At 40.6% G+C, this 25,296-nt stretch overlaps 2 protein-coding genes across 11 annotated transcripts in view; one reads left to right on the top strand and one right to left on the bottom strand.

Moving 5' to 3' along the window:
• COL4A4 (collagen type IV alpha 4 chain) overlaps positions 1-18,007 on the bottom strand; it is a 124,075-nt gene extending 106,068 nt beyond the window's left edge. For 5 of the 9 annotated variants that reach the window (XR_009403044.1, XM_059393611.1, XM_059393616.1 and 2 more), the window contains exons 1-2: positions 17,536-17,621; positions 634-786 (exon numbers count right to left, since the gene is read on the bottom strand). Coding sequence is in view for 7 of the 9 variants with exons in the window: in XM_059393611.1 (XP_059249594.1) it covers positions 634-695 (62 nt within the window). In the remaining 2 variants the exon portion in view is untranslated. Of the gene's footprint in view, positions 1-633; positions 787-5,339; positions 5,406-5,698; positions 5,717-17,535; positions 17,625-17,919 lie in introns of those variants that run through there. The other 4 variants (XM_059393612.1, XM_059393613.1, XM_059393614.1 and 1 more) reach the window with 4 other exon arrangements.
• Positions 17,921-25,296, top strand: part of COL4A3 (collagen type IV alpha 3 chain) — a 124,494-nt gene continuing 117,118 nt past the window's right edge. The window contains exon 1 of one of the 2 annotated variants that reach the window (XM_059393620.1): positions 17,921-18,002. In XM_059393620.1, the coding sequence (XP_059249603.1) occupies positions 17,976-18,002 (27 nt within the window). In that variant the 5' untranslated portion in view covers positions 17,921-17,975. Of the gene's footprint in view, positions 18,003-18,067; positions 18,336-25,296 lie in introns of those variants that run through there. The other variant, XM_059393619.1, reaches the window with a different exon arrangement.

A 25,296-nucleotide genomic window follows, 5' to 3' on the forward strand; every position in this document is an offset into this window, starting at 1 on the left:
ATCTTCAGAACCAGCAATGGCTGTCTATCCCTCTGGCCTCTCTTCCATTGTCCCATCCCTTTTGCCTCTCACTCCCCTTCCCCCTCTTTCACGTCTAAGGACCCTTGTGATTACACTGGGTCCATCCAGATTACACTGGGCCCATCTCCAGAATAATCTCCCCAAGGTCCGATGATGAGCAAGCTTAATGTCATCCACAAGCATATTCCCTGTCGCCCTGTGACAGAACACATTGTCAGGATCCAGGGACTAGGATACGGACCTCCTCAGGGGCTGTTATCTTGCCTACCATACTAGTGAAGTGCCCTCTAGTATCTCTGCTAATTAGAGGGCCCCTCCTGCACTGGACATCAGGAAAGTTTTTACTATTTGAACCTAGTAAGAGAGCACCAATCTACAGCCTTTAGATGAGTGTCTTTCCCATTGGAGATGATGTGGTGTGATTCAGGGAGAGCAGAGAGAATTGGTGTTTAATAAAAATGAATCACACACAAAAAAGCAGGCGTAATGCATAGATTTCTGGAAAAATTTGGCTTTTTGACATATGAAACATTCAGACGATTCATAACTATAAAACCAACGGTTAGGAGAAATTATTGAATAAAAGCAAGTCATCGCACTAAGGACACTCACCAGGGATCTGTGGCCAAGGGTTTGATCCACCTGAATGAGCACCTTACTGACGCCATGTGCATGGGTTACTTCAAGTCTTGGTACTTAAAAAAAATTCTGTCAGGTTTCTCTTCTCTTCCAGAAGACTCTGACTTATAAGTGAAGTTCTATGTCCTGGGTTTAAAGTTTGGATATGTTATATATAAAACAAGGTGTAATTACATATAAAAAAGGGTGTAAGACACAACATTTTAAATATAAAGATACCTTTTAAAATACAACATGCATTATAATGTTGAAAACAATGACTTTCATCATTCATAGTAATGGAAATATTTTCTAAAAGGGGAATGCAATTTTTTTGATGAGAATCTTAGTGATGATTAAACAAATAAATATCAATTTCATTCTTAGAAATAAAAGTAATTTCCAGTTATTTATGTCATAAATATATTTTTGAGAAGTGAAAAAAGGTATATGTAATGCTTGTATAAAAAATTATTGCTTCATTTTGTTAAGCAGCATTTTCTACTACATAACATTTGTCCTTGAAAATCCAAGTTAAAATTCCCTTGAGTGAGTTTTTGTTTCGTTTGGTTTCATTTTGTTTTTTCACCTTTGAAATTAGGAAAGTGACCGTTTAGTATAGAAAGAAATACTTCGCACACAACAGCAAATATGTATAAAATTATTTTTATGTAAAATGGTACAACTTCTATGGAAAACATTTTGGCAGTTCCTCAAACAGTTAAACACAGAATTACCATATGATCTAACAATTCCACTCCTATGTATATACCATGAGAACGGACACTATGTTCATGCATAAATGTGTACATAAACATTCAGAGTAGCCAGAAAGTGCAAACAACCTGTATGAATGGGCAAGCAGAATGTGCTACATTGGATTTGGCAATAAAAAGGAATGAAGTACTGATAAATAGATGAACATTGAAAATGTTCTATTAAGTGAAGGAAGTCACATATTATATAATATCAAAAAACCCAGAATAGGCAAATCCATGGAGACAGAAAATAGAGCAGTAATTGTCAGGGGTTGGAGGAGAAGAGAACTGGAAGGTCCAGTTTCACCTTTGAAATTAGGGAAGTGATGGAATGTTCTAGAATTAGTGGTGTTCGTTGTGCAACATTATGAATACTCTAAAAACCACTGAGTTATAAACTTTAAAATAGTTCCAACAGTGAATTTTATTTTGTGAATTTTGTCTCAATTAAAAAAAAAGAAGAAAAAAATATTTTTACTCCAAGCCTCTTTATCTTTGATAAAAGATCTCTGGCTTAAAGGAATGTCTTGAAATTGGAAGTGTCTTGAAATTGAAATACCTCATCTTAAAAACTCTGGCTTCTCTGAAGACCTGTACCAATGAGAATTGGGTAGAGAGAGGAAAACTGGGAGTATACACCAGTATTTATGGGAGACTCGTTCTCCACGTAGGTGGGAGAACAACATTCCATGATACAGTTTGAAAATCAAGTAGGAGAATCCGCTGAGTGCCCAAATCATTTCCCATCCTCAAATCCATCATTTTAAATACTTTTTGAAGCTGCATTCTGGGAGCAAGTCTCAATAAAACAAATTATTGATTTGGAAGGAATACACAAATTGGCTTGAATCATTCAAAAGGTACTCAATATTTTAAACAAATAGGAGTCAAAAATTAAAGAAAACAGGGGCATTTGCTTTTAACCTCCAGACAGACACATGATGCAATTAATCTCCAAACATATTGTGATAAAGGGTGTAAAAAGGGATTTTATTAAAACCTAGTGTTGTTATGGTCACTTTCAGAACAAGAACGCCAAATCAGGGCCCTAACATTTAGGAGTTTCTCAATACAATTTGTAATTGGATGGCTGGCCAGTTGGGTACACAGGTGGATGGACAGATGGACCAATCCACAGAAATCTAACTAGTCTCTTGGGAGTGAAAGGACCTTGCTGATTGGGAGTGCCATTGCAGCCTCATCACTGTGCACTTAGTAAGCCCTGTGACGACAGGGATTTTGTCTTTTTTCTATTCACAGTTATCTCTAGTGCCATAATAGTGCTTGGAACATAGTTAGACATATATATTTTTTCATTCATTGGATGAGAATTTACAGAAGACACTTTAGGACCTTTTGAATGTGAATCAAATATATTTAATAGAGGATATAAGATAAGGCCAACTTTGTATACACATGGGGTGAGGGAGAAAAAGGAGAAAGAGGGTGATGGAAAGAGGGATCATACAGCCTTGGGGGAAGTGGATGGGGAGGAAGATAATGATGCTAATTACATCAAGGACCCTCTGCTAAGAGGGCTGTGCACATCGAGTCACTTACTTCACCACAGTTTAGTAAGAAAAGTATTGGTTCTGTTGTAAAAGAAAATCAAATTAGGTCCATTTAAGTAATTGGTGCAAAGTCACAGAGCTAATAAATGGTAGAACCACGGGTTTTTGACTCTAATATGTAACCCTTCTCCTAATAGACAACTAAGCATGGCAGCCTGCCTATGTCTGGTCTCCTACCCCCCAGGAATGGTTTTTAAATTATGCGTACCTCATCTCCTTTTTTTTTTTTTCTAAACCAAATTAACATCTAAAATTTTTCATTTTCTCTTTAAACAGTTACAAAGTATAATTTGGAACATTGTACATGGTGACCTATAAAATAAAAACAGTTGCAACACTATTTTTTGTATTTTTTAAAAGATTTATTTATTTATTTGATAGAGACAGAGACAGAGAATGAGTAGAGGAGGGGCAGAGAGAGAAGGAGAGAGAATCTCAAGCAGAATCCCCACTGAGTGTGGAGTCCAAAGCAGGGCTCAATCTTACGACCCTGAGGTTACAACCTGAGCTAGACACTCAAGAAACAAGAGTTGGACGCTTAACCGACTGAGCTACCCAGGTGCCCTGCAACACTACTCTAGATGTCGCCAACTGACCATCATAAGAATAGATCTCACCAGCATCGGTTTAAAATTCATGCACACAACTTCTTTAACAGCTAGAAATTTTACACCATTTTTCTTCTTGAATTCATATCTCCATTCCATTCTCATGTATATTGTAGTGCAATATATTTTTATATTTGGAAATCTTATGTTGATCATCCTATCATACTTCTCTGCAACAAAAATATGTATATAAATTAAGTGCTTTTTATGTCCTATGATCACAAATCTCTAAGTCTTAAAATTATTTTGGGGCACCTGGGTGGCTCAGTGGGTTAAAGCCTCTGCCTTCGGCTCAGGTCATGATCCCAGGGTCCTGGGATCAAGCCCCATATCAGGCTCTCTGCCTGGCGGGGAGCCTGCTTCCTCCTCTCCCTCTCTGCCTGCCTCTCTGCCTATGTGTGATCTCTGTCTGTCAAATAAATAAATAAAATATTTTTAAAAAATTATTTTGACTGAATTTGCTTGCCATAATGATAAGTAGTATGTAATCCACCAAAACCAGATAAATTTAATTTTTTAAAAGATTTTATTTACTTGAGAGACTGAGAATGCAGAGGGAGTGGAAGAAGCAAAAAACACCACTCCTTCAGCAGGGAGCCTGACCTGGGCTCGATCCCAGGACCATCAGGCCATGACCTGAGGAGAAGGGAGACAATTAACCAACTGAGCCATCCAGGTGCCCCTAAATTCATATTTCGATAATTATTAAACACATTACAAATGAAATTTTACTGGAAATGTAGTTGGCAACGAATGAATTGGGCTTTTTGGTTTCTCAAATAGTTTATTTAGCCCAGATCAATAAGGAGATATGGTCAAGAAAAGAGTCAGGTCAAGCAACAGTTCTGCTTCCATTTTAGCTTCTTAAAACTGTAAATTCTAATAAATCTATTCACAGAAAAAAATAAGCTGTGAATGGAAGAAATTTGTTCTATATATCACTCAATGCTTTGAACTTCTCCTGAGTTGTATATCAAAAGCAATATAGAATTCATCATCAAGAATCATTTTGAGTGATCAACTATCTGATAAGTCTTCCCTCAATTGTGATGAAAGCAAAAAGTTGGGAACCACCTGGCCCTGGGATGTGGAACCCGAGAGATTGAGTGCCTCTGTTCTCAGCACCTGCCTTTACACTGCTCACCATCTGGCCTGCAAACAGTTCTTGCCTTGGGGCAAAGCAAGATGGTAACCCTTGGGATGACTGGGGGCGCGGTTATACCTATCTGGTGGAAAGTAGTAGAATGAAAATTATGAAGGGGTTGGTGAGAACCTGAACCAAAGGCCCATCTTTAGATAGAACAATTGTAAGAACAAATACCTATAGCAGTTGAGAATCTGAAATTGATTCCTTTACTTGATTTTCCAAGCTGCTTGCACAACTCTTAGGAATCTTTTTGTGTCTTGGGGGTATATGTACCTCAGCTTGAAGGTCTCTGCTCTAGATGAACTTCCAAAGGGGTGTGTGTGTGTGTGTGTGTGTGTGTGTGTGTGTACATATATATAAATTTATAACTGTTCTCCTGTCTAAGTTGCATCATAGCTGAGCAGAGGGCCCATCTCATTATCAGCTGGACACCATGAACACTGGTGTGCACAGTGCCCTATGGTTCACACAGGAAATCCACAGTAATCTGAGAGGATTTTCTTTGTTGCAACTGCTTATGTTAAGTGCATGAAAACTTCTGTCTCAACCAAGCTTTTGACTGTACCAAACAACAAACAAAAATACTCTCACTCAGAACACTGTCCTTCTGACCTACCTTCTCACAAATACATGGCTCTGTCATCCCGTGGGACTGGCCAAAGCAGTGAGTTTTCAATGGAGTCTATTATTAGTACAGAAAAAAAAAAAAAAAGCTTTAACAACCCAAAGTGCTGTGCCACTAAAATGTATGCAAATAGCAGCTCTGGGAGACTGCCTACCCAGGAAACTTCTACCAAAGTTCTACACCTTTCAAAGGACACACTTTGTTTAGCCTACTGTTTTTCTCAGGAAAGGAGAATTCTCCACAAGCTGCTGCATCACGATCCACTCAGGCACCAGCTTCAACCCAGCTAAGCAAGGGTGTGGCCAGATCTTCATTACCCACCACATCATGGAGGAGGGGAACCACCTCACCCCAAGGTAGTCCAACCCAGAGCTTGACTTAGAACTTCTACTTGGAGCTGGGAAGGATGGCACAAGAGTATGGCCTGGATCAGTCCTCTTGAAGAGCTGAAATTAGGAAAGAGGGAAAGGGGATGAAGGAGGAAGGAGGGACAGGAGATGCCCTGAGGTCCAGTCAGCCATTCGAAGGCTGGGACACGTCAAGGTGAAGGACAAGCCTGAATTTAGAGGACACAGATATCCTCAGTAATCATAAAAAGCTATTTTTAAGAGAGGAAAATGCAAGAAGAGAAAAACAGAGGGTCTACAGTGAGAGAATGAAAGACGAGCTCATTCCCAAGAGCTGCCACATTTTTGATGCAGGCTTATGGTTTGTTTCCTTTACCTGAGCAAACCGACCTGTCCAGCCAAGTCTGACAAAAGCATTTCCCCATCCCCACAGCTGGTTCCAACCTGTGACACCCCAACAGAAGCTCTCTTGGAGGTTCCACCAGAGGCTGAACATTAGCACCCTGAGCCTTCGACATAGGCCTCACTCCACAATCCAAGGAACGTGCCCACACTCTCTCCCAGCCTCTATTTATTTCAGTCGTTTCTAGAATGTAGATTCAATAAATGTCATTAGCTTCTCTTCCTCCAGCTCCCTGGGCTGATTTTTTTTCTTCACTACTTTATGAAAGTTCCTGGACTCCAATTCCTTTGGGACTTCTTATGAGTCTCTGCTCGATGTTTTTCAAATACTTTGTCTGGGAACAAGATCTAAGATCTTCCAAATCATTATTTCTACTACAAGGAATTTGTTTTCTCTGCAGCCCAATCTTGAAAAGAAATATACCCTGCTTGGGTTCTCATCAACTGGGGGATGGGGGTGCACAATGGCCAAGATTAGAGGGCCAGATTACAAAAGACTGAGTATGAGAATCTTCCAAGTCACAAAAAGGTAGTATGAGTACAATGTACTTTCTTTTCCCAAGTAACATTAAGTCTTTGAGCTCTTTTTTATAACAATATTTTTGTTCTTTCAGTGAAATAAATTCCTATTAACTTAAGGTCTATATGTTCTTTCCTTTGACCTTCTGACACAGAGCTATCTGAAGACTCTCCTTCCAAGGCAATTTTTTGTGTGTGTGGTCTGAACACCTATTTGTATATACCTTTATCTTTCCAAAATAGAATTCCTAATGGCTCATCTTTGCAAAGAAATAAGCAAAAGTCCTCAAAGGATAGAAGGATAGTGCTCCCAGGAAAAAAATGACATGCTCTGTCCACCTTGGTGGCTGGATATCTGCCTTTGAGGTTTACACTTTCCCTGTTAAGAGATGACCTGACCTTTCCCCAACATTCAAGCTGATTATTTGGTTTCGGTCTTTTGACAATCCCATATTCTTCAGACTTTCAAACAGTTCAGGTTGGTTTGAGCTTTTTTGCAAAAAGAGTCAATCTCAACAAATATCACAAGGTTTTTAAAGCAGGTCATGAATCTGGGTGGTCCATGGATCACCGGAATGTGGTTGGAGCTCCATGTTCTCTGAGAAGCAACATGGAAAAACTCTGAGAACTACTCAAGTAAATTCTTGAGAATAACTCAGTTCCAACTTGACCAGAATGCTGTTGGATTAGGACCAAGCCCGCCCCCACCTTGCCCTCCCTCCAGGTTCAGTTGAATTGTTTAAGAGTGCTGCAGAGTCCTCAGTTGACCTTGGAGTTCAGTTTGCTAGTCCGGAGCCAACCAGACCATATCTCAGTTAACCTACTATTCTGCCAACATAGGCTTTTATTATCATTTTCTCCTTGAGAACTCCTCCCAATATCAACAGAAAAGTTGACAATGACCATAATAATGTCACCACTTGGAACCCACATGGAAGTGACATATGTTCCAAAAATATAAATTGATTTTCATAACCAAATGGGCCCTGTACCTCCAAGTTAAGAATGACATTCTTGACTCAGAATGTGGTATGTCTCTTGCCAAAAGCACTAATCTCCCAGGTTGCTCTTGGTCTATAATTTTCCCTTCAGGACAGGACTGGGGTGGCTCTATACGAATTCTCTGGAACTTTTAGACCTCTGGGAACTGTCTTTGTGTTGAGCTCTGGTAGTAACACCCTATGATACAGAAGGCAGGGACCACCCATACTGTGGGGCTGTCATTTTCAGTGACTTCTCCCTTCCTCCACAGATACAGTCTGCCTCCTTCTCCTGGCACCATGTGCTCTCATGTTAGGGATAAAATCAGGCTCTAGAGTTAGAAAGACTTGTGTTCAGATCTTGATCACTTAGCAGCATAACCCTGAGCAAGTACGTAACTCTTCTGAACTCCTGACTTCTCAGCATGTGAAGTTAATCTTGAAGAGAATTACATGAGTCCAAATTAGCACCTAGCATAGTGTCTGGCACAGTGGTTCAAAAAATGTTCATTTCCTTCCTTCCTAATTTCTTCTAGGATGAAAAGATCTCCTGTATAAAATATATTAGAAAAGGGTTAGAAAATTGGGAACTGGATCAAGCCCGGGCAGAGCTCAGAAACGGGAAGATTGATCTGAGGAGGGAGGAAGATCTGGGGAAATGAAAAGAGGGATAAGCTATGACAGTCCCTCCTAAAGTCCTTTTAAACATGAGGAGAGAGAACTTATGGAGTGGGATGAATCTTCAGATAATCACAGAGTTAACATAAGTTGACTCTGAGAGGACAACAGGAAAAAAGTTGACATTGGGTGTTATCAACCAGAAAGCCAGCTCCTTCTGTTGTCACTGCTACTAATGTTCTCCCCACCCTCACCCCACTATACACACACTCCTCTTAGACCTCCTTCTCTTCTTCTGCCTTCTTTTCCTTCCTCCTCTTCTCCATCATCACCATCATCACCACTATCCCACCATAAGAAAGTATAATGAGCAGCATCTCCAGAAGGCCACCTAGGTGCTAAGCACTGCTAAGGGCTTAACACAGATCTACAACCTTCACAATCATCCCATGAGGTAAGTAATATGATTACTTCCCTTTGCAAGGAAGTTACACAGGCAGTGAGTGGCACATCCAGGATTCAAACTCCAAGGCTTTCCTTATTGACCATTATACTACACAGCTTCAAAAATACATGCAAATTCCTGGATAAGCTTCAGGGATTTGTGTCTGGGAAGAACAACTCTATTCTCCAATACAGCAGCAGCCATGACAGTCAATTCTGAATGCAGTGGTGCACTATGATACAAAGACATTCATTTTTGGTGAATCCCAGAAAACCTGAATTCTTGCGGGAAGGTCTTTATGTCTGGAATCTCAAATCTGGGAAATCTTATCGAATAGTTGGGGGTCTTAAAATGTACCATTTCTATCTAGAACGTAGAGAAGTCAATTATTCAAGCATATAAGGTAGCTATGTGGCCAAAAAATGAAGGAGATTTCCCAAAAGTGTCCAAACGAACTTGAATGTTAAACAGAAATACTAGAGTGAGCATGCAACTTGTTCCAAAAAAGAAGGAAAGCTGTGTTTTGGTGAGAAGGAGCACAGTACTCATAAAACTCTTATGTCTTTTCTGAGAAGAGCTTAACTTCCTCCTTTTCCTCTGGCTTCATTCTTATCTTCTGCCCAGTGTCCATCTGTCTTGCTTCCAATAGGAGCTGGCTCCTAGAAACTCAGAATCTCCTACTGGGTGTCTTCCCTTGGGATGTCCTGGAATCAGACTTCTCTAAGAATGCTTCTGCCACTCTGAAACCTAATAATTATCTCATCCCTCAAAGCTGGGCTTCAGAGCTAGGCCATCCCACAGTCTACTACAGACTATAAGAACACATTCAGAGTTTCACTGTGGACATTATGAATCAGTAAATAAGAGCACAAAGCCAAGGCAGTGTGCTTGATATTGGATGAGGATGATATGTGGGCAGAGTAGCCAAGACAATTAACAGCTAGAAGTTTCACAAAATCATACAGGATTATTAAAGTAAGACTGTCTCCCTGTTCTAAAATTTTGAGAGAGCGCCGAATCCTAACCACTAGACTACCAGGGAGCGTCCCTGTTCTAAAATTTGAAAGTGAATTTTTTTGAAACTTCAGAAATTAAGGATAGAAAGAGGTCCACATTTTTTACAACAAAAATATCAAATATATAGAAAATAAAATAATTCATAGAATCTTGATTTTATATGAAAATCACAAGATTTGTAAATTCAAATCCACTAAAATGTAATAATGTTTAAAACTTGAAGTGATTTTCAGTTAACTTGCATTAACCAAAATTTTTTTTTCTGGAATTAATTCCATTTATTTTTGGTGCAATATAAATAAATACCTATGATTTTGTTCACTCAAGAAATATCTATCAATCTCTCATTTAATATCAAATACCATCTGGGAACTGCAGATATGAAAATGAATTTGATTTGCCTGAAGTAATAAAATATTACTCTTAAACAGATTGGGAAAAGTTAAAGGCATATATTACAATCACTAAAGTAACCACTAAAAATAATGCAGAAAGATGTAACTAGAAGTTGATATAAAATTCAAATAGAATGCTAAAAAAAAAATTGAATAGCACAAAAGAATGCCAAAAAGAAGGAAAGGGACAAAAAATAGGTGAGAAAGATAGAAGAGAAATAGAGAAATGGCAGAACTAAATATGGCCATATCAACTACTTTATATGAAAATAGGCTAGAAATTCCTATTAAAAGGCAAAGAGTGTCACACTGGGTTTAAAAAAGAAAAAAGGTCAACTATATGCTATAAGATACACATTTTAGATTAAAAGATACAAATAGATTGAAAGGAAAGGCTAGGAAAAGATAACCACACAAACAGTATACATAAGAAAGACTGGCTATGTCAACAGCACATAAAATAGATCTGAATATATAATTATGATCAAAAAATTAACATGACAGAAAGCTACAAATATTATAAATATATGGACTTCATAGCAGAACTTCAAAATACCTGAAGCAAAAACTGAAAAACTAAAAGAAGAAATAGATAAATTCTCAAACATAGTTGAAAACTAATGCTTCTCTTGGTAACTGATAGAACAAGGTAGAAAATATCAATCAAGACACAGAAGATCTGAATAACACCATGAACCACTTTACCCTAATTTATTTACATATATAAGACACTACACCCAACAACTGCAAAACATATATTCTTTCCAAATGGATGTAGTGTGTTCAAGATAGACCCTACACCAGACTATAAAACAAGTCTCAGTAGGTTTCAAAAGACTGAAATCTTGCAGAGAATTGAATTAGAACTGAACCATAAACCATCTAGGAAATGTATTTCCTAGTATTTGGAAATCAACACTGTCCAAATAACATATTCATCAAGGACAATATTTTGAACTGAATGATAATAAAAACAACATAGAAAAATGTATGGGATACAACTTAACTAGCCTAGATAAAGAAAATAAATCTACAATTGTTCATATCAGGAAAGAAGAAACATCTAATATCAATGATCTGAACCCCTACTTAGAAAACTAGGAGAGGAGGATAAATTAATCCTGAAGTAAAGGCTAGGAAATAATAAAGGTAGAAAAAGAACTCAATAAAAGAGAAAACACTCAAGCAATAGAGAAAAACAAAAGAAACTCTAAGCTGGTTCTTTGGTTTTTTTGAAAAGGTAAATAAAATCAATCTTCTTGAGAAATTACCAATGGTAAGAAATGACAAAAGGGAAAACATTATAGATCTACAGGTATTAAAAAGATTGTTACAGAATCTTCTGAACAATTATATGCCAATAAATTTGACAATGTATAAGAAATGAACAGATTTCATGAAAGATGAATATTATCAGAACTGACACAGGAAGCAATAGAAAATCTGAATAGCCCTATATCAATTAAATTCAGGATTAATTAACTGAGTCATTCATAACTTTCCAACAAGGAAAACTCCAGGGTTAGCTGCCTTCACTAGTGAATTCTATCAAATATTTAAGGAAGAAATAATATAAATTCTTCACATAGACTTACAGAAAATAGAAGAGGGAACACCGGGCAACTCATTTTATGAGGCTAGTATTACTCAGATTTCAAGGATATTACAAGATATTACAAGAAAACTACATGAACATAGACTCATGAATTCATGAACATAGACTCAACTCTCCATAGCACAACATTAGCTAATAAAATCCACATATATATATATATATATATATATTCAAATTATCTAGGATAGTATAAGCTATTTTTTAAAATAACAACAACAAAGTTGGAGAAGTTACATACCTTGATTTCAAAGCTTGCTCTAAAGCTGTAGTAATAATGAAATGTGGTATTGGTGAAAGAAGAGACATGTGCATCAGGGGAACAAAAAAAAGACCTAAATGTAGATGATTAATTAGTTTTCTATCTAGGTGCTAAGACAATTGAGTGGAGAAAGAGGTCTTTTCAATGAATGGTGCTGGAACAATTGGATAGCCATACGTAAAGGAAAATTTAAAATAGATCCTTGCTTCACACCATATTCCTAAATTAAGTTGAGATAGATCATTGACTTAAACCATAAAAATATAACAAAAAAGAGAACATAGGTGAACTCTTTGTAACCCTATTATAAGTGAAGATTACTCAGATAACAATAACAACAAAAAAAGGACAAACAAAATAAGAAAATGTTAATGAACTGGGCTTCAGCAAAAGAAAAATATTTGTATTTCGAAAGACACCAATAAAGAAATGAAAAGACAAGCCAGAGAATGGGAGGAAATATTTATATTAAATATATCTGGCAAGGATATTGTGTCCAGAATATGTAAGTAACTATTATGACTCAACAGTAAGAAGGGAAACAATTAATGTTTTTTAAATGGGGGAGAAGATTTGAGCAGACACCTCAAAAAAAAAGTTCTACAATGGTTAAGTACATGAAAGATATGTAGCATCGTTAGTTATCAGGCAAATGAAAAGCATACTGACATACCACCGTATAACTACTACAATAAAATGAGGAACATTGAGGACACCACAAGAATGCGCCACAAATATGTGGAGGCACTGGAACTCCCATACATTGCCGGCGAGAATGCAGAATGATACAACTCCTTTGGAAAATGGTTTCTTTCATAATTAAACATACATCTAGCCATTTCACTTCTAGGTATACATTCTAGAGAATTGGAAACACATGTCCACACAAAGCCTTGTATAAAAATTTTCACAGTTGGGGCACCTGGGTAGCTCAGTGGGTTAAGGCCTCTGCCTTCGGCTCAGGTCATGATCCCAAGGTCCTAGGATCGAGCCCCATGTCGGGCTCTCTGCTTGGCAGGGAGCCTGCTTCCCTTCCTCTCTCTCTGCCTGCCTCTGCCTACTTCTGACTCTGTCTGTCAAATAAATAAATAAAATCATAAAATTTTTTTTTTTTTAATTTCACAGGAGCTTTATTTGTAATAGTCCCTAACTTGGAAACAAATCAAATGTCCAACCACTGGTAAGTGGCACTTAAAAAGCTGCTATCCATACAATGGAACCCAACTCGGCAGCAAAAACAAACTGCTGTTATACTCAACACAGATGGGTCTCAGCATCATTCTGCTGAGTCAGAGAAGCCAGACACAAAAGGGCACATACTGTTTGATTCCATTTATGTAAAATTCTAGAAAATGCCGAAGAATCTGCAGTGACGGAAAGCAGATCAAGGTTTGCCTAGGAATGGGAGTAGAGAAATATGGACCACAAAGGGGCAAAAAATGAGAGAAAAGTTCTGTATCATGACCTGTATCATGGTTTCACAGGATGAATGCAACTTGAATTGTGTACTTTAGGTACTGTTCTTTGTGCAAAAATTATGGTGCAGTAAATTAATTTTTGTGCTGCATTTATTACATTAAAAAAGTCACCCTCTGTCCCTGCCCTTATAATGCAGAAAAGTAACATGCAGTACAAAAAGTTGATTTGGAACCACTCTATTCTATTCTAAACAGTGTGAAATTAGCTGTAAAGTAGACAGAGAAGGGTTTCTGGCTGCTTTAAAGTAAGCAAACAGGATCATGTATGTGATGAACATTACTAACATTCACCAAATATTTCCAGCTCTCTTTCCGGGCACATGGTAGACTTCATTTCCCTGTCACTTACAAAATGAAGTGTGGCTAGTGAAATGTGAGTGTGTAAGTAGTACGTGTCCCCTCCAGGTGGAAGCTTCTGGAGAAGCTTCAGATTTGGCACATTCTCTCTCCCTTCCAAAGAGATCAGAAAATGTGTTGCATGGGAATTTCTAGGAGGTTCCTGAGTGGCTATGATAAGCAGAGGATCTTCCCCTTTCTCACCTCCTCACACTCTGTGATGAACATGTAAGGAAAATGGGGAGAAAAAAATCTTGTTACCTTAAGCCTCTGAAATTGGGAGACTGCTTATAAGTGTTCCAGAAGCAATCTGTCCTTTCCCACACCACGTGCAGTTTTAGGTGGAACTCTGACAATGTTTTAGAAGAAGGGTTTCAGAGAGAACTTGCAGGGGATGAGCTAGAAAGCTATTGATGAGTGCAGTACTAGGCCATGTAAATCCTGAGGGAACTGATGACATCATTCAACTTCATTCATTTAACAACAGTAAAGAACTCCAAAAAGACCCCTGCCCTCATGGGGCTTCCACTCACATGAGTGAAGCAAACGCTATGCATTTAAGCACTGTGTAGAAAACAAACATATTGTGATGATGAAAAAGGGCAAAGTAATAATATCAAGCTTGTCAGAGGCAATGACCACTTGGTTTAAAACCCTCATCTGCTTTCAGTGTAAAAAGTAGAGGTCTCTGCTCTACATCCCCACTTTACTTTACTTAGTACATTGGATGGGATAACTGGGTGATGGGCATTAAGGAGGGCACATGAGGTGATGAGCCCTGGGTGCTATACCCAACTAATGAGTCATTGAACATTATATCAAAACTAGTGATGTACTTAGAAAAATAAAGACAAATTGAAAACAAAACAAAACAAAACAAAAATAGAAAAATAAAGAAACAACAGTGAAAAAACAACTCTCTCGACCCCAAGCCTATTTTTTTAAAAATCAAGAATTCTGATTTATTGACACCACCAAGTGAGTATACCAAATATTTTGTGTGTGTGTGAGACTATTCTTTTTTATTTAAATGTATGTATAGCTGACCTAGAATATGATATTAGTTTCAGGTATATAACACTGTACCAGAGGGAATGTATGTATGTGGTGTGGAGGTAACGAATGGGAAGTGAAATGTGGCTGTTAGAAAAGCCACTTCTCAAAGTTTAGTGTGAGGAGGCTCAGAGGAGACCTTGCTGAATGCAGGCTCTGATTCAGTGGGTCTGGGGTGGTACCTGAGACTCTGCATTTCTAACCAGCTCTCCAGGAGGCCAAAACTACTGTTCCTAAAACTACTGCACAGACATAGTCAACTAACCTTGCTAGAATATCTAGCAAGGTTCTAGATGTCTTAGTACTTGGCTGACCTCAAGGGAGCTGGTGGGATGTGCTTGGCCATCACCCCTTTCCTACTGAGCTGAGAAGAGCTTATGCCACCATTTCTTACTGGGTTCACCCTCTTTTCCTTTATGCAACTGGAGAATCGGATCCCAAGATAAAATTGTTTTGTGAAGACCCTGGACAGAGGGCTTCTAATGCATTACCACACTGGATTCCTACAACTCCTGACGGTGGGTGCTATGATTATGCCTATTTTACAGAAAAGAAGACCCCACATCAGAAAGGTTACCTCATACGGTAAGTGTGAAAAGGATTCAAAATCTAGAGGCTACCCCAGAGACCAAGCTCTTCACCACTGCTTCTATCTTTCCGGCTTTACATCCCCGGCTTCCTTCCTGCTGTGTTGCAGCATCAGAAGTAATGTGCACTTGACTGCTGCCTCCCAGTTCAAAGTTAATAAAGCCAAGTCTGATCTGCTGTCAAAATGACTTGGCTTCAGAAAAAAGCAATTAAAAGCCAAAATTGAGAGCTCTTCCAAAATTTGGCCAAAAGAAAGAGTACTTAGCACTGGCATTGAGGGTAGTTTTGTTTGTTTGTTTGTTTGTGTTTTTTTCTTCCCCTAGGAGGAAATGTCAGTTCATGCAATATTATCATACTTGGAATTCTTAGACACTTTTATTCATCAACCAAGCTCCTGATGTCCTATCTCACAAGAGTGACAGGAGACGGTTCCCTAGAGACTTCCCTGTCTACAGAAAGAAGCTACTATGTCTCACAGTGCAACATCTGTGGCTTGGACACACCTGTCTTAATAGAGAGTTTAACATATGTCCTTTTGATTTTTCTACAAAGGAGAGGCCCTAATTCAATTCAGCCGACTGAAATCTGCATGTAAAACAGCAGTTCTCAAACTTGGCTGCACGTGGGAATCTCCAGGGAGCTTCAAAACACACCTGAGTCCCACCACTGGAAGGTCTGGTGTGATTGGCTTGGAATCAATTGGGTATCAGGGTTTTCAGAGATTCCTTAGGAGGTTCTAATGCACAGACACAGTCAACAATTGTTGGCATAAAAAACAGGGAAGACAGTAAATTCACTCACCAACCACCCCCCCCCCCATCCAAAGCCAGGGTGAGATTCACTGTCAGGATTTTGCCCAACTACATATCTACAGTAGATCCAGTACAGTAAGAGATCCTATTCTGAAGGAGAGCAAGTGGTTCTCCACAATCAGTAACTAAAGCTCCTATTTCCCACGTGGTGCTTGATGACCAAGGACTGCAGATGTCAGCAAACACTGCTTCAGAGCAGGGGGCCTTAAGGTAGAGATGGAATCCAGGTGGTCTGTGATCTTGTATGCAAACAAAAGTAAACGTCTCTTTTCACTAACTTTTCCTGGAAGTTCGGCACTTCCTGCAGTTGTGAATATAGGCAAAAAATTACAATCCTACTGGTAGCCCCTGAGAGGGCACTTGATGGTGTTTCCATGTCACTTGCTAGTTTTGCTGTCACCACTAGTTTGGGATCACAGGTGTTTGATAGATCTGTTGTTAGAGGCAGGTAGTTAGTGCAATAATACTGTCGCTATATCATGACTTTAATAATCTGATAACTGGGGCGCCTGGGTGGCTCAGTGGGTTAAGCCGCTGCCTTCGGCTCAGGTCATGATCTCAGGGTCCTGGGATCGAGTCCCGCATCGGGCTCTCTGCTCGGCAGGAAGCCTGCTTCCCTCTCTCTCTCTCTCTGCCTGCCTCTCCATCTACTTGTGATTTCTCTCTGTCAAATAAATAAATAAAATCTTAAAAAAAATAATAATCTGATAACTGCATCCCAGTAAAACTGGGGTTAAATACGCAAGATCACAAAATTAAATTTTGTGATCTTGCGTATTTAATGACATGATTCCGAAAAGGGGTCTAAATATCTCCCCAGAGCCCATATGGCCAGGGGCACAAGAAAGGGCAGGAGCCCTGCTCTTAAGATAGTGCCCTAACAAACCAGATACTGGACCTCCACGAAGAGGACTCTCAGGAGGGAGACACCCTGGACAGAGTTGGCTTTTGGTTTCCTCTGCCATTTCCGCAGATAAGATTTACCCTGAAAAGCCAGTTCAGCGCAGCAGAGAATAGGATGGGCTTTCTCTTTCCCCTCAGCTGCCTCTTGCTCTTGGCATTCCGGAGTGCCCAGACTGCCAGGCTGGTAACTCGAGTCCCCAAATTAATCAAAACACAGCACCCGGTTCAAGCCCGGGCAGACAAGCCCGGGAGCCAGACAAGCTCTCCTCTGGTGACCCCGGGACCCCAACTCCCCGCCCCGCCCCGCCCCCAGTTGTCAGGCTTCCCCCGCCGCCCGCCCCCCCCCCCCCCCCCCCAACTCCAGACAGGTGCCCAAGGCCCGGGGCAGCGATTGCGCAGTCTGGGCGGTGGGCGCCTTACCTCAGGGACACCCGCCGCGCCGGAAGCCGCCTGGTCGCAGCGCGCGCCGCGCCTTCCCGCCCCGCCGCGTCCAGATCCACGCGCGACTCGGCGGCCGGGTCTCCGCGCTCTCCCCTCCAAGTGCGGCTGCTGCCAGTCCGCGGCGGGTTGAGAAGCGGAGGCGGCGCGAAGGCAGCGCGGCGGGAGCGGGAAGCAGGCTGGGCCACTGGAGTGCGGACGCCCCAGCGCGCCTCCGGCTTAATCTGGGCACGGCCGCTGGCCACTCCCCCAGCCCAGCTGAGCCGCCTCCGCAGCGCACACCCCCAAATTCTCCACCTCCGACCCGCGCCCCCCGGCCCGGCCTCGGCCCCAGGACCTTGGGAGCATCATCTCCTAACCCCTTACCCTGGATCTGCGCCCACCAGCCCCGCAGCGCAGTTTTTTCTCCCCTGCTGGGCACGATGCCCAGGTCGGAGGGACATTGCCTGGTGAGTTGAAGGGGAGGGGGGGACGAGGGCGGGACCTAAGCCACTTCTTCCCTCCCTTGGAGCCGCAGTCAAAAACCTCAGTGGGGAGGGACGGACGGCGTGGCTGAGCCCTACATAACCCGCCCCGGGCGGGCTGGCGAGGCGAGCTTCACAACCAGGCTCCCCAACCCGCGTCGCGCAAGGGACGCGGTGGCCGCAGAGCCTGCGGGTCACTGGACACGCCGGGGCTCTGAGCGGGCGCCCACCATGCGCCCCGGGACGGCGCCCAGGCCGCCCGTGTTGCTGCGCCTGCTCCTGCTGGTACTCCTGGCAGCGGCGCCAACGACAGGCAAGGTGAGTGATGGGCGGCGCGATACCCAGCCCCTCGTCCTGGGAACGCGCAGGCCCCACCCGCGGGGCGCAGTCCTTGAGTCCCGGTGCGTGCGTGACTTTGGGCTCCACGCCGGTGCTGGGCGGGCGGCGTGGGGGATGCGAGCAAGCGGGCATGCCAGGGTAACAGGTGGAATGCGCTGGGGGAAAGGCTGGTGGAAGAGGAGAGGAACAAGCTTGTCTGGTTCCGTCGGAGTTGAGGATCCTGGGGAAAGGCCTCCAGAGGTAGAAGATGATAGATGATGGTGATGATGATAGATTAGATAGATAGATAGATAGGGACCGAGGTCTGAGATAATGGCTAGGGATGAGAACACCGACTCCAGAGAAACAATATGTCATACTAGTGAGTCAGAGCAGGCAGCATGGCCTGGCAGAAAGCATAGAGTGCTAGGGGACTCCCAGCCCTGACATTTCCTAGATGTCACCTCACACTGAACTCTGACCTCTCTGGGGCTTGGTTCCCCCTTGTCAAAATTCACACTCCAGTGTTCTGTCGCTATTGTTGAGAAATCTTACCACTGAAAACTTATTAGCACCTTAGAAATAAAACTCATGTTAGGATAAATTAAGCATTCTGTCACTTTGCTTTTGATCTATAATCTGAGAGATCCCAGATTAATTTAAATGCACTCCATATTTTCTATTCTTTGCAAAGATAAATTAGGTGTCCTTCAAACTATTATAACTTCTAGTTGGCTTGATTTGAATTCGTGAGAGTCAAATTTAACTTGTCAGATGCATCTGTGATTTATACACTTAAAAAGTTAGTTTGGGTGATAGTGCAGTGAAAGTTTCATTTCCAAAGATGAGCAGTTTTACAATTTCATGATTGAGATTGTGATTGGAAGTTAATAGTCACATAAATATGTGTTACTACCATAGGTAATTTACATACTGTTTCTTTTAAATTAAGACATGAAAGATGAAGCTAAAATCCTCTTTGAGCATCTTTATACCTCTTCCCCTCCCCATCGAAACAAAAGTCATCCACTCACCATTTCATGTTTCTTTCTGGGCATTTTCTATGCATTTGGGTAGACATAAATAGGCCTACAAACAACATGTGATTTTGTTGCTATTTTTTAACATAATCGGTACCATAATATACATATCCTTTTGCAACCTACAGCTCTGTCCATGTTATATGTGATATACATTCATCTCTTTTTCTTTTTTTCCCTTTGCATGATTTTCCACAGTATGCGAATATGCTAAAGTCCATTGAACCATCCCCATGTCAATTTACACTTAGGTTATTGAGTATTTTCCATTTTAAGGAATTTTATAATCCATGTAATCTCTTCGTGTAGCTGGTTCTAACAGAAATGCACTTTGCATAGACTAGGAATGCCCAACCCAATACTTCCGGGCATGGCATTATTTTTTTTTTTTAAAGATTTTATTTATTTATTTGACAGGCAGAGATCACAAGTAGACAGAGAGGCAAGCAGAGAGAGAGAGAGGAGGAAGCAGGCTCCCTGCCGAGCAGAGAGCCCAATGCGGGGCTTGATCCCAGGACGCTGAGATCATAACCTGAGCTGAAGGCAGAGGCTTAACCCACTCAGCCACCCAGGCGCCCCAGGCATGGCATATTAAACTCATCCAAGTTACTATAGATTGTCTACTATCTTTAATCCAGGAGCAAATAAATACAACAAGCAAAAACCTAAAGAAAGTGTATGTTGTGGGAAGGCATGGGGCAGAGGTCCCGAGCAGGGTTTGCACATCCTTCTAGACTCTAAAGAAGAGGAGAGGTAGGGAGAGGGGAGGTGGGGAAACGAGGGGTATATAAAGATCAGCCTGGAAACATGATGCTCTGTGATCATACAACCTCTAATTATGCCGATTTTTAATTATATTGTCATAGTCCCTTATTAGTTTTTACATGTAACATTATTTGTCTTGAGTTTGGTCAAATCTTAATGACTTCTTGCTGATAATACAGTTAATCCATTTGTATTCTTTTTATCATTGCTTGAAGCAAGTTTTGTTAAAATTGATAAGAATGAGTGTGGCGAAAAAATAATGATACTGTTATGCTGAAAATAAATAAATAAATAAGAGAAAAATTGATAAGAATGATCAGTTTCTTTGCACCTGCTGAATTATATAAGAAAGTGTCATTAGAAACCTTGAAGTGTGTGTAGAGAAAAAGAATAATAAGTCAACCAGTCACTGGTCTAGGGGATGCCAGGATGGCTCTCTCCATAGGATAACTGTGGCATTAGGCAGGGGACTTGATGTCTCTGAGCCTCAAGACGGTCTCTCTGTAAAATGTGGGGGAATTGAAAGTTCCAGAGGGACCAGCCGGTGAGATACTTACTCAGCCCATGTGGTATGGGCCAGACTGTTGACATTCTAGAATTCAGGCTCAGTAATGCCAGAATCCCTGAGTGAGGAGTGAGGGGGTCCAATTTCCATAAGAAATCTCTCAAACTCCAGATGTTATCAAATAAGTTGAATTTTGGCAAAACACACAGTGTCTGGGTTGTTTTTTGGTTCTTGTGTTTTTGTAAAGGGCTGAACAAACAACGGGCCAAGTAATGTGCGTGTGCAGGCTACAGTTAGCCTCTGGGCGAGCATATCTGTCTTCTTGGGACTGCACTAGTTAAGAATACATTTTGCTCTCAATTTCTGCAGTTGTACCTCAGCAGTTTCTCAAATCAGGGAGGTAGTAGTGGCGTTGACTCCACCTTCTGAGTTCAGACAGGGTGGAACTGTCCACCCACATAATTTGTTCTCAAGTGCCCTCTGTGAAATCCACTGTGGCTTCAGACCTAGCAGCTCAGGGTTTCCTCAGGTTCGTCGCTGTTCCTGGGCCCAGCCCGTCAACCGGAAAACTGGGAGGCACATTGCTGTTGCTGCAGGACATAGATTTGGGAGATGGGCTAGAGAGTGCTCCTCCTCTGATAGCTGCCAAAGGTGAGGTTCATGGTCTGAGGTATGCTTGTACTGCCTTTTTTTCCCTTAAAATTCCAGACAGAGCAGAAACGCAGCAAGCAACTCCCAGGGGCTGAATAACAGCTACGTTTTAGGGAGGATGCTTTCTCGACTGATTTCATTCTTAAATTTTAAAAAGTAAGTTGAATTGGGAAACATTCCAAAGAGACAAAAAGTAATGTAACAGTAACATCAAGTAACATAAAAGTAACGTCTTTCCCTTTAGGGAAAACAGCAGATGAATAAAAAAGTCATACACACATTCTTTGCCCCCTCTTCTGTGTATGATTTTGTATTTCCACACTGTGTGTGTATGCGTATGTGTGTGTTAGTCATCACGAAGAATAAATATTATTGTTTTGTTGTCCTTCAAATGCAATAAATGGTTTCACATTAATAGGTACCTTTTGGCTCTTGTTTGTGTCAATCCATATTATGGTTTTGGATTTCATCCATGTTGATACATATAGATGTGATTCATGCATATACATAGGATGTGATAGCTGCTACAAGTATCCAGTTATATAAATAAAGCACAGTTTATTTTTTCATCCCCCCTAAATACAGGAAGTTTGTTTCCATGGTCTTGTTTCAGGAAGTTGGAATGTAACATCTTTGTATAGGTACCATTGTGACAACTAGATTTTGAAAGCCTACCCAGAATGCACCTGTTTCCCTACATCCTCAGCAAAATTTGGTGTGTTTAGATGTTCATGGGCATAAAATAGGTTCCCGTTTTGACTACTGAGTTTGTGGATCTGTTCTTGTTTTAATTGGCAGTTTAGATTACCTCCGGGTGAATTGCATGGCAGCTCTTTTCCTATTGATCTCTTGTGGTCTTGCCCTTTCCGTTGCTAATAATTAGGAGTTTTCTTATGTATTTGGATGCCAAACTTTTGCCATTTAAACATATAGCAAAGATTTCATTCCATTCTCTGGTTTATCTTTTCATCTGGTTACTGGTGTCTTAACATATAAATTTTTTTCACTATACTCTCAAACTTATTCATTTTTTTCTGGACATTTTGTGTTTTGTGTCTTGTTGAAGTAATCCTTTTCCTCCCTGAGATTATGAAAATGTTCTCTTACCTTAAAAAAAAAAAGAATGTTTCACAATTTAACTCTTTTGCATTTGAGACTCTTAATCCTGGAATTATTTTTCTAAGTGATATGATTTTATCTTTTTCCATATAGATAACAAATTGTCTCAACATTATTTATTAAACAGTGCATTCTTTCCCTTACTGTTTTGCAGCATGGTATCTGCAAGCTTGTGTACCAATCACTCATTCATAAATGGATCTATTTGTATTCATTTATGGGCCCTTTTATTTAGGGCTTTCACTTCTCATTATTTTTTAGAGCTTTCTGTTTCTTTAATTTCTCAATATTTGATATTTTCAGTACTATTGTAGATGGTATTTTTTGTCCAAGACTTAATAGCCTTACTCTCAAAGATATAGCAAACTGGGTGAATTCTGTATTTTGACCTTAATTAAGCAACTTTAAATAGTTCAAATGTATTTAAGACTAAAAACTTTCCCCCAAATACTGCTTTAACTATATCACACACATTTTTTAAAAAGAATTTATTTATTTATTTGACAGAGAGAGAGAGAGAGAGATCACAAGTACACAGAGAGGCGGGCAGAGAGAGAGAGGGAGAAGCAGGCTCCCTGCTGAGCAGAGAGCCTGATGCAGGGCTCCATCCCAGGACCCTGAGATCATGACCTGAGCCGAAGGCAGAGGGTTTAACCCACTGAGCCACCCAGGCGCCCCTATCACACATATTTTAATAAGCACTCTTTTAGCATAATTACATTCAGGCTCCTTTCTAATTGATTTCTTCATCTTATAGGTTATTTACATACTTATTTCTTAATTTCCAAATGTAGATTTTCTAGTTAATCTTTTTTAATGAAATTGTGATAGAGATGATATTTTGTCTTCAAAGATATATGTATATGTATATATATGGTCAAGATTTTTTAATCATGTTATTATCTGTGCCCGTGTATTTCTTATGTATTCTACTGGTTACATGGTTATTTAATTTGATAGTCTATAGTTTTCATCAGATCTTCAAAATTCTCAGACATTTCCTTTTTATACTTCTCCTTCTCCACTGTCTCTATTCCTGAAATTCTTAGGATGCATCCTGGACCTTCTTGTCTTCTTCTCCAGTTCTCCTAACTTCTTATAATAGAGACCCTTCATATGCTATTTGGATCCTCTGGGCCCCATCGTCCTCCTGGGCTTTGGGCACTGACTTAACCCAGCTGCCAACCTGGCCACAGACTTTGCACATGGAACAGTCTATGGTTCCTCTAGACTCTACTCATGGCTCCCTGTTGTCCTTTAGATGTAGGGTATTAACCCCTGTGGGACAAATCTTGGATGTGTGGGCGATGGGAGCTATTGCACAAATTCTCTTCTCCTCACAAAAGAACTATGGTTAGAAGTGCAGAGCTTCACCCAGACTCTCCATGAGACCAATCATTAGCTGGACTTGAGACCACAGGGTAGCACATCTAACTTCTGTCCCAGGCACTACTTCTCCCATGTCACACCCTGTGAAGCCATCTCATGTCTTTCTTCCAATTTTTAATTCTCTCTTATGCTGTTTGTAAGTTTCAGTAGATTTTTCAGTCTATTGTAATTTCCAGTAATGAAAAAGAACTCTGGATGGAACCACTCGACGTGGTTTATAGCCCCAGATTTATTTATTACCAGCTTTTACATTTTTGTCTCAATTTCTTGACCTTAAAATGGAAGTAAGAAACTGACCTCAGGTTTGTTTTTTGTTTTGCTTTTTTTTTTGACCTCAGGTTTTAATGAGGATTCAGTGATTTAATACATATAACACATATTCTTTTACCATGCCTGTCACATAGTAATCATTCAATAATGTTAATTATAATTATTTTTATTCATTAAATTTTAATTTCAGTGACTATTCCAGAAGTCCTTTTTGGAGTCCAAGTTTGGGTTTGGTTTGGTTTTGTCTTTTTTTTTTTTTTTTTTCTTTTGTAGATTTCCCCTTTATCTAATGCCTTTAATCACTTTACTTATACTCTATTCCCAACCCCTTTCTGATTGTTTTTTCTATGATTTCAAGGTCGGGTCTGTCCTGTGTCTTCTGTCTTTTATCACCCATGGGGAGACCATGTGAATGAGAAGTTTGGGGAAAATAAAAGCCTCCTCTGTCATCACTCAGCCTGCCCCACCCCCTCCATTTCACCTCATTGCTCACGGATTGGAGCTGTTCTGCCCTGGGAGGGGAAAAAAAGAACAAAGTAGTTCTGTGACTCCCAGAGAATTTTTTCCCATTAGAATAGACTTACGTCCTAACGGTTTGGGAGGATGGAGGGCACCAAACATGTTTCCTTTTGTCTTCTCAGGGCCACCCTCCTCCAGGCCCTCCCACTGCCAATTTCCTCCAAACATTCTGACTTCCATTAGATGAGGTGGGGGTCAAGGTCAACAACAGCAAAACCACCAACCTTCTCTCTCAGCCTCCTCTCCCTCTCCGAGGCCGGCTTTCCTCCTTGAACATTTCTCTGGGCTTACAGTAGTTAGTTTGCTTTCAGACATGATCCTTGGAAAAACTGAATTAAATAAAGTCTGTCTTTGCATTTCCCTTAGAACATTTGCCCTATTAGGGAGAGCACAGCCGCAACTGGCTAGTGTTAACTGTGAGTAAGGATAATTCTGTGAAATACTGCAACTGATGGAAACCCTCAAACCTGTCAGTGTCTGATTCCGACAACAGGGCTGTCTGGTTTGCAAATGCCCTGTGGTCCTTCATCCGTGTGCGTCTGACCATGCTCATGCTGTGGCCTTCAGCCAAAAAGCTTCCACCCTCCACAGAGCAAAAGATTTTCCAAGATCAGTGAAAACACGTGGTGCCCAGAGCATTTTTGTTTTACCAAGTTTACATCTGGCCCCCGCCTAGACTTTTTAATCATAACAGACTTTCACT

Source organism: Mustela nigripes, chromosome 3 (assembly GCF_022355385.1).
Source record: "Mustela nigripes isolate SB6536 chromosome 3, MUSNIG.SB6536, whole genome shotgun sequence".
Classification (NCBI taxonomy): Eukaryota; Metazoa; Chordata; class Mammalia; order Carnivora; family Mustelidae; genus Mustela; species Mustela nigripes.